Consider the following 9971-nt stretch of genomic DNA (forward strand, 5'->3'; position numbering starts at 1 on the left):
ACATTGGGATGGTCTCTCCCTTACTAATGCAACATGGGAATACATTGATAAAATGAAGTTGAGATTTCCACGATTCAATATTGGGGACAAGGTTGGATTTAAGAAGGGGCAATTGATACCAGCCAAGGAGAAGAAGAAGAATAAATTTGTATTATAAATTTAAAATGAATTAGCGATTGCAAATTCATATGCACCGTTTCAATTATAGTCAAACACATCATTTTAGTTTTGTCAATAAGTATCACTTTCAGTTATACACACCATTTCAATTATAGTCAAACACATCATTTTAGTTTTGTAAATAAGTATCACTTTTAGTTGTACATACAGTTTTCCTTCTCAAAGTTCCTAGTTTCCTGTAGAAAGAAGAATGCTATATATAGATGCATTGTAACAGACTGGAGGAATATGAAAAATGAAATGAAAACTTATGAACTCCAAGTTTTAGGGAACCGAACAAACTTGATTCTCTCATTTACGTTAGTTTCAATGGCTGAACATTAAGGAACCCTCCACGCCCTTTTCTCTCCAGCTAACCACCATAATAACCATTGGATTTCCTCCAGATTAGAACTATTCATTTCTCACCCGTACCAGTGTGTGGTTGTGATTTAGCTGTAATACACTTCTTTGCTTTGAGGTTTCTCCTCAGTTGCTTCGGCTACTCTGGTGTCGACTTCCTGTTACAAGTCACTGCTCTATTGTGTTTTTGGTGTTGTCTTAGAGGAAATGTCATGTAATCATAATCGTGCATTAAATGGAAAACCCAATTGGTTGGGCCTTTTGTCCTGCAGTAGCATTGGGAGAACTACTGCTTTCTCGGTTGAATTGGACATTCTTAGGTTCGTTTGCTTTTAGTTTGGAGAATTTGGTTCCTTTACCTCTCGCTGGCCTTTTTATGCTGTCAGGGGGGCTGTTGATTAGTGTTTTTTAAATTGTTCTCATTTGGTTAGGTTTTTAAGAGTTATTTTTTAATTTCCCAAAAATCTAGTTGTTGTTCTGTCACTTCATTTTCTTTTTTGTTTATAATTTTCTTTAGATGGCATGCTACCATTTCCATTAGGTTTGCCAGGCTTTCACGTCATTTATTTTTGGTTTGTAGGGGTGCATGGTTTTAGGGTCATTTCTGGGTTGCCATTTCATTTCGTTCTGCTATTTTGGGTCTGCATGATTTTCTTTTTGGGTTTCGGTACTTTTCTGCCATTACTTCACCTGGCCGGTGCCTGTTATTTTCCTTCTACTTATTTGTCACATTTGTTTTTGGCTGGAAGTTGTTTCTCAATTTCAGTTATTGTTTTTGCTCTGACTTATTTTTATTTGCAGCTCTGGCTTTTGTATTTTAAACTGAGAGAGATTAGATTTCGGTCGGTTCTTGGTTAGCCTACTGTTTTATTGGTGTCCTGCGCTGTGAGTATTTTTCTTTGTGCTATGGCTTTGTTTTATTTGCCTTGCTAGCCATTCGATATTGCGTGTTGTGTTGTTTTTCTCTATCTTATTAATCCATTAGCTGTATTGTTTTGTTCATGTTGTTGTTAGGTTCTCGCATGTGTGCGTTGTTAGCTTCTTTTATGTGTGCTCTTTTAGGTTCAGGTGTTGTTGGAGGTGCATGTCTAGCTTTTTTTAGAAATTGTTTCCTGTTGGTCTTGGTTGGTGTTTAGCTGTGTGTCACGTTGTTCCGAGTGTGTAAATATATATGTACCTATACATATATCTTTTCTTACGCCCTTTCTTTCTTAAAGTGATTTTTTTTTGCCTTTTAAATGTGGTTTCCTATCTGCTTTGATTGTTGGCTAGGGGAGCTAAAGTTTTATGTTTTGCAATAGTTGCGGAGGTTGTTTGGGTACTTCTATCATTAGCTCAGCTCACATCCTCTCTTCTTCTTCTTCTTCTTTTTCTTCTTCTTCTTCTTTTTGCTTTGATGTACTGCCCTTTTCTTCTTTCTCTATCGTGAATACTTGATAAGTTATCTGTTGGGTTAGCCTTTTAAATGTGGTTTCCTATCTCTTTTGATTATTGGCAGGAGGGGCTGAATTTTTCTCTTTTCAGACAGCTTCGGAGGTTGCTTGGGTGCTTCTATAATTAACTCAGCTCACGTCCTCTTTTCTACTATGTTTTTTTTTTTTGGCTTTGAGGTACTGCCCTTATCTACTTTCATTCTTTCCCTTGCCCTGTTTGATTTAGATGATTGTCGTGTTTGCCATTCTGCTATTTTAGATTAGCTAATAGGTTTCCTGTTATAGCATAATTACTGCACCTTTCTCTTGCGTGATTACTTGATAAATGATCTACTGGTTTATGCTATTTTGTTGTCAGATGCTTTTGCGTTTGACTTGGCTATTTTTCCTAAATCATTTAATGTTTTTTTTATTTTATTTTTTTATTAAGAATCCTACACTCATTATCGAAAGGTCACCTAATAATGTATTTTCATTGAAGACCTCATTGCCAAACACGAGCAAATAATCTCTTTTCCAAGAAAGAAAATAACCAAGGAGTTGCAAGATTTCAAAAGCAAATTGTTTTAGACTCACATATTAACAATTTTTGTTTTCAAAATGCAAGATCAAGATTTCAAGATTTATTCTAGACCCATATTCCTTCACCAAAATGAAAAGAAGAGAAATGAGAGAATGGCCTCTTAAAAGCATTATTTGTCTAAGTCACTGACATAGCACACTTGGGGGCAATGACCAGTACAAGGGGGCAACATCAATGTTTGTCATTGCATTTCTATAGATGTTAGTTGAAAATATATAGATGTTAAATTTCTATGGATGTTAGGTTGTATATAAGATTTTCCAATGGAGTCAATTGGTTTGTGGTTATTGTAAAAATTTACAGGTTTGAAAACTGTGAGTAGTCTCTAGTATATGGGAGGTGCTGCCGAATTTTTTTTAAATAATCAAAGTTAATTATGTAATTATTCGTATAAATTTGTGTAGATGCGTAGAATAAAATCAACAACACGTCGTCGGCAGACGGTTGCAGCTAGTTCTTCTAGCAGCGAGGATCACTTATCCTTAAGTGCTGATCACGAAGAGGCACCTGCGCCAACTTGTGATGCTGCCTCTTCTAGTGCTGTTTCACAGCAGGGTCAATTCACTCGTAAGTACCAAGCACAATGGAAGGATGACCTTTCAATGTCAGTTTGTTTAGGTTTTAGTTTTTTTTTTATACTTACAACATAATTTATGAACAACTAATTAATATTTTATTAATTTTATTTAATTTTAGGTTCACAAACATTGAGGCTGCCCTGACAATAAAATTTTGAAAACAATTTAAAAACAAAAATTATAATCCAATTGGAACCTTCTTTGTGTGTGGTTTCTAGTTGAGTAATAAAAATAGTTTATACTATACTTGTTTGAAATACCATTAGTGGATCCTCTAACATTGACAATTATTTTATCCTTGTTTAATCCTTATATCAATATCACATCTCAAAGCTCTCTTCGACTCCTTTTCTGTTATTATCTATTTTTTTATTTGTAGTTTATACAGTTAACCTCCCTGTGGTTCGACCCCGATTTTGCCGGGTTATTTATTACTTCGACACTCCTACACTTGGGAGAAGACATCAACTATTTAGTCGTGTCATGGCACATGTTGATAATTCATCAACACTAAGTGGGATTTTGAATCTTGAAAGGGTTGTATGACCACCTGGCAGTAAAAGAGATGCAATACCGGATGAGGCTACAACAAGGACAACTAATCCCTCAGATCTGATGTGATTGATGATTGTATGCCATAAAAAAGTTTTACCAGTTCCTCCATGACCATGAACAAAGATTAAACTTTGTTTCTTTTAAAGGACAACTGCAACAACTGAATCATATATTATTTTATGTCCATTGTTGAGAAGGGGGAGATTTAATGAATGTTGACTCTTAAGGTCCGCAAGATCATAATTAAGTTATTCTCTTAGAAGCTTGTTCCTAATTTTAATTAACAATTGGCCATGGAGCATTGGCAATTTATAATCTTGAAGTGTTGTTGCAGCTTCATTGAAAAGTTGTTCAAGCTCATATAACACATAATTTTTAAGCTGATCAAGGGATGGTTGGGGAGAAAATAGTCAGCTTCAGTTTTGGTGGGGTTGCAGGCCCCAGATTGCAGACACCTAGCGCTGGGATAGGCAAGCCCTGGGTGCCCACGCGCCAAGTGGGGTTGCAAGCCATAATTTGCAGACACATGACATCGGGGCCAGACCCACACGCATGGTTGCTGACCCAGGCGAGCGGGTCTGGGCTATCCTGGGCGTTAAGGCCAGACCCGCACACATGGCTGCAAACCCAAGCGAGCGGGTCTGAAGACCCTCTCGAAAAAGCCTTAGCCTTGGGTCTTGCGTCATGACCCAATGTTGTTGTGTCCGACATGAGGACCCACTGCTCATGGTCCTGGTCAAGACCCATTTCGCTTGGGTCTTGCGTCAGGACCCAGGTCTCTTGGGTCCTTTGTTAGGACCCAAAGTTCTTGGGTCTTGGGTTTACTAATATAATTATTTGTGTTATAAATATTATTATTTTTTTATAATTCAAAGTATTCATCTCAAAAATATAATTATTTGTGTTATAAATATTATTATTTTTTATAATTCAAAGTATTCATCTCAAAAATATAATTATTTGTGTTATAAATATTTATATATATATATATATATATATATATATATATATATATATATATATAATTCAAAGTATTCTTCTAAAAGTATAATTATTTGTGTTCAAAATATTATTATTTTTATTATAATTCAAAGTCTTAATATAAAAAATATTATTATTTGTGCTATAAATATTATTATTTTTATTATAATTCTCTTAAGTGCTTCAGACACAGAACCAATTGGTCTTGGGTCCTGCGTATCAAAAATATTATTATTTGTGTTATAAATATTATTACTTTTATTATAACTCAAAGTATTCCTATAAAAAATATTATAATTTTTGTTAGAAATATTATTATTTTTATTATAACTCAAAGTATTCATATAAAAAATATAATTATTTGTGTTATTTGGGTCTTGGGTTTCTAAATATTATTATTTGTGTGTATAAATACTGTTATTTTTATTATAATTAAATTATTAATATAAATTATTATTAATTGTATTATAAATATTATTATTTTTATTATAATTAATATTATTTATAAAATAATTAATAAATTTGAAAAAAAAATATTATCAATATTGAAAAACAACCTTAGATTTGATTTGAAGGGTAAAATTAAAAATTATTATTGTTGTTGTTGTTGTTGTTGTTATCATTAATAAATTTTAAAAAAATACTATTATTAATATTGAAGAAAAACCAAAAAAAAATTAAAGATTAAAAAATATAAAAATTTGAGCAGACAAGTTAAATAGACTCGAAGCTCTTTGATTCGACGTTGCAGCCAGAGCCAACACTTTTGGTCTTATATTTTTTTTTTTATGTTTTTTATAAAAATAAAAAGTTGGCCCATAGTAGGGTTGTCTTTTTACTGGGATGCATTTGGTATTAAAAGGATAGTTTGGGAGAAAATAGCCAATTCCAGTTTTGGTGGGGCTGCAGTGCCTGAGATGCGGACACCTAGCGCTGGGGCTGGGAAGCCCTAGGTGCTGAGCCAGACCCGCTCGCGACACCTGGCACTGGGGCTGCCCTACCTATGCGCTGGGTCAGACCCACGTGCATGGCTGCATGCCCTGACAAGACCCAAAGCTCATGGGTCTAGCGTCAGGACCCAATTCTCTTTGGTTCTCGTCAGGACCCAAGGCTCATAGGTCTTCATGCATGACCCAGTTCTCTTGAGTCCTAATGCAGGACTCATTAGAGTTGGTTCTTGTGTGGGCAAGACCCAAAAAGAGTTTTTGGTCCGACTGCACAACAGAACCCAAAAAATTTGGGGACCCAACAACACTTGATTTAGATCCAATTCTCTTAGGCCCTGCGTGAGGACCCATTTCGATTAGGTCCTGCCTCTGCACCCAATCCTCTTAGGTTCTGCGTCAGGACCCAATTCTCTTGGGTTCAGCGTCAGGACCCAATTCTCTTGGGTTCAGCGTCAGGACCCAAGGGTGATGGGTCATGTATTAGAATCTAAGGTTCATGGGTCCTACGTCAAGACCCAAGGTTTTTGAGTCTAAGGTTTCTAAATATTATTATTTGTATTATAAATATTATTATTTTTATTATAATTAATATTATTTGTAAAACAATTAATAAATTTGAAAAAAAAATTATTATCAATATTGAAAAATAACTTAGATTTGATTTGAATGGTAAAATTAAAAATTATAGTTATTATTATCATTAATAAATTTTAAAAAATACTATTATTATTATTGAAGAAAAAAATTAAAAAATATAAGAATTTGAGTAGACAGGTTAAATAGACTCGAAGCTCTTGAATCCGGCGTTACAACCACACCCAACACTTTTGATTTTATATTTTTTTAATATGTTATTATAAAAATAAAAAGTTGGCCTTGCGGCGTAGTGCGAGCCACCTAACTAATATTATTCTAAATTCAATCCAAACATTTACACAATTAATTGAATTCCTAAACTATTAATTTGATGTAATGGCTCACTCTATGATATATTCCATTTACAATAAAGACCCCTCGATGTATCATTGATTTTGAAATGTTACGGTTAACATGTTAAATGATTGGCATGCATTCTAATTCTAAATCACAAAAATAATTAAAATCGATTATCATTGAAAACCTTTGCTCTTTTTATTTCATGAAAAGTTGTTTCTAAAAATTACTTTTAAATTTTTTTATGTTTGTTTATAATTAAAAAAGTTTATAATAAAATACTTTTCAGTTAAAAAAATTTAACTTTATTAAGCATAATATACTTTCTAAAAGTTATGAAAAATTTAAAAATATCTTGTTATTTGTTAATTATATCAAATTTTATCCTCAATCTTTTAATTACTATACATTTTATTTTGAATCCTTTTTTATATATTTTCTAATTTCATCTCTTAAAATTATTTGTTTTTCTCTTATCTTTTTTTTTAATTGAAATTCTTTTATCTATCATATTTGGTTCTCATTCTTTTTTTTTTTTATTTGAAATAATTTATGAAATTGATTTTTTTCAATTTCATCAGCTTTCAATTTTTTTATGTCAAATTTGGTCCGAATTCTTTTAATTTCTATTTATTTTATTTGAAATAATTTATGAAATTTGACTTTCTTTTTCAATTTCATCCTCTTTTAAAAAAATTTATCTGTCAAATTTGGTCTTCATTATTTTGATTGCTATTTGTTTTATTTGAAATAATTTATGAAATTTGATTATTTTTTTCAATTTCATCATCCTTTAACTTTTTCATATATTAGATTTGATCTCTATTATTTTAATAAACTTGAAACAAAAATTAAAACATCAATAAATTATTTTTCAGTTTATTTTTCATGACATAACCAAACACTAAAAAATATTTTTCAATTCATTTTTTATAATATTATCAAACATTAAAAGATAATCAATTTTTTTTTATGAAAACACTTTCCAAAATAAAATTATTTTTCAGTAAACAAACGGTAAGATTCCCAAGTTCTCTCGTTCTATTCTTTAGTTTTTAGTTTATTACATCCAATAATTAATTAATTAATTATTAATTACCTTATTTTCTTTTGTTTAGAGAACAAATTTGCTATATGTTTGAACCTCGAATATTAAGAACAAAAAAATTAAATAACTTGCGGATTACTAGTACTGTTTTGACCACTGTTTTTGGATGACATTTCAGGGATGGATTTTGTGATTTACACATGTTTTTCATTGCTAAAAAACAAATAAATGAAACTTGTGGGGGGTGATTGATTCACATCAAAGTCTTTATATGAAATCGAAATACTCAACAAATATTGGGGCCAAATTAAAATTTACCCTTCTTTTTATTTATTCAAAGGATTATGGAAGGCTTTCAGAAAATCCATTGAAAAGAAAGAAAGAAAATGGGAAGCAGAGCTGTTTTGCTACTCAAAGGACCATCACCACCAAAGCATAGCATCCTCTTCCTTCTAAACCACAAAAAAATCAGCCCCGCTCCTTCAATACGAAGATTCACAACAAAAGCAACAGCCAATGGGTCCTCTCTTGAACCACCAGATGTCGCTCGCTTGGCTGAAACTGCTAGAATTTCACTAACCCCACAGCAGGTTTTTCTCTTCTTTATCTCTACAATACGACTCAAAACTTACTCTCCTGTTCACTTAATGTAGTGGGTTTTTCTTATTCTTTTCAAATTTCAGGTTGAAGAATTCGGTCCTAAAATCCGACAAGTGATTGATTGGCATGCTCTTCTCTGTCTCTTTCTTTTTCCAGTGATATGTTCGTGTTTTGAGACCCTTTATGTTTGGTTGTTTATTTCAGGTTTGGACAAATTCAAGCTGTTGACCTTGACAGTGTGGAACCCTCAATCAGAGCAGGTGCTTTACAATCCTTGTATGCTGTCAAAACCGTTTTATGTATTTGCATAAACAATAAAGTGGTTATAGAAAATGTAAGATGTAATTCTTAAGGGATTTGAATGAAGGGAAACGTGAGATTATTGAAACTGGACATGGTAGTTGTTTTTTCGAGCATTTGGTGAGGGCTATTTTGTGACGATTTTTTTGGCGAAAATCCTCATCACATTTTGAGCAAATGTGATGGTAATTTATAATCCAAATTGAGTTTTATCATTCACTTGTGCCGGCTTCTTTCGCCTAAAGAATTGGCACATCATATTTCTATTTGATATGATGAAGAAATTCAAACTCCCTTCGTTTAACTTTGTGGTAGAAAGCCCTTGATCATGCTTCTTCTCATTTAGACTGACAACCACATATTTACAAAGTGAATCTTTTTTGTATGAAGTTCTCATTCATTAAATAGAAGGGAGGGGATGTGTTTGCCTGCTGTAGCATTCCTTGCCTTCTAGCACACATTAGCTGATTCAAATTTGACTGTCTAATTTTCAACTTACAGACACTGAAGGTGACAACTTGCGTCATGATAATCCTGAAACGTTTGAGAACAGGTTATTGATGTGTTTTTCTCTCATCGTTTCGTATAATTTTGTGTCATGATAAACTCTATTATAACACCGCTGATGTGCGTTTGAATGTCCATCCAACAGGGAAGCTATCATTGCTGCTGTACCAAACTACGAGGATCCTTACGTCAAAGTTCCCAAGGTTTTGAACAAGGAGTGAGACTATTTAGGTAAGTTGTTTTCCTTGAATGCACCATTAACAACAATGGGTTGTTTCTTTGCATGGTCCTTTAGCCATATAAGCAGAAAGAAATCTCATAAAAGTTGCTGCTTTTTTACCAATTGCCCTTATTTGTTGTTTATATCACAACAAATAAGGGCAATTAGACCTTTCTTACAAGCTATTCCTATGAAGTCTCGCATATGATTTTGGGATTCTAGGACTCAACCTTTATTTTATAATCACATTCCACCAACAAACCCCTTTCTCTCGAGATACAACTTAGAAGGGGAATATGTTTTTCAAGTATAATTAGTATTCTTAGGATATCAACCAAGGCTCGTGAATGATTTTAATTTATTGTGATGATATTTACAATGAATATTGCATAATTACTGTGGGTTTTTTAATCCCGTGTCACAGAACTAAGGAGAGATTATGGTGCGACCTTGCAAATGGGGGGAACGTTTGGCAGCGTTGGTGTGAAGCACTCTCCTTCTAGTCACATAATCTTTTGTCCAAGGAACCAGAATAACGTCCAATCTTGTTTCTAGATTGAGTAGAAAAGGGACATATATTTCTTTCTTTATGCAGACTTTGTGATGGGTAACTGTTAAGATTTTCTCTGGAATAAATCTCTCTGAATAATCTCCTTCTTCTTCCTCAATCGTCGGAGAATGTGGCCCTGTGTTATCGTGCGCCATTTTTTCCCTAACATTTTCAAAAAACAGACAAGTTTTAAATCTTAATGCAGACATGCATA

At 33.0% G+C, this 9971-nt stretch overlaps 1 protein-coding gene across 2 annotated transcripts; it reads left to right on the forward strand.

Moving 5' to 3' along the window:
• Positions 1–7920: 7920 nt before the first annotated feature.
• On the forward strand, positions 7921–9875 carry LOC18107597 (glutamyl-tRNA(Gln) amidotransferase subunit C, chloroplastic/mitochondrial-like). Of its 2 annotated transcripts, XM_024590551.2 has the most exons (6): positions 7925–8170; positions 8264–8304; positions 8385–8440; positions 8982–9033; positions 9133–9218; positions 9632–9875. In XM_024590551.2, exons 1-5 carry the CDS (start codon positions 7967–7969, stop codon positions 9206–9208), a joined length of 429 nt encoding a protein of 142 aa, XP_024446319.1. In that variant the 5' UTR covers positions 7925–7966; the 3' UTR covers positions 9209–9218; positions 9632–9875. The 2 variants fall into 2 exon arrangements, with proteins under 2 accessions (XP_052304825.1, XP_024446319.1); XM_052448865.1 differs by lacking the exon at positions 8982–9033 and having other exon boundaries at positions 7921–8170.
• Positions 9876–9971: the final 96 nt, after the last annotated feature.

The sequence above is a fragment of the Populus trichocarpa genome, chromosome 18, assembly GCF_000002775.5.
Source record: "Populus trichocarpa isolate Nisqually-1 chromosome 18, P.trichocarpa_v4.1, whole genome shotgun sequence".
NCBI classification, from domain to species: domain Eukaryota; kingdom Viridiplantae; phylum Streptophyta; class Magnoliopsida; order Malpighiales; family Salicaceae; genus Populus; species Populus trichocarpa.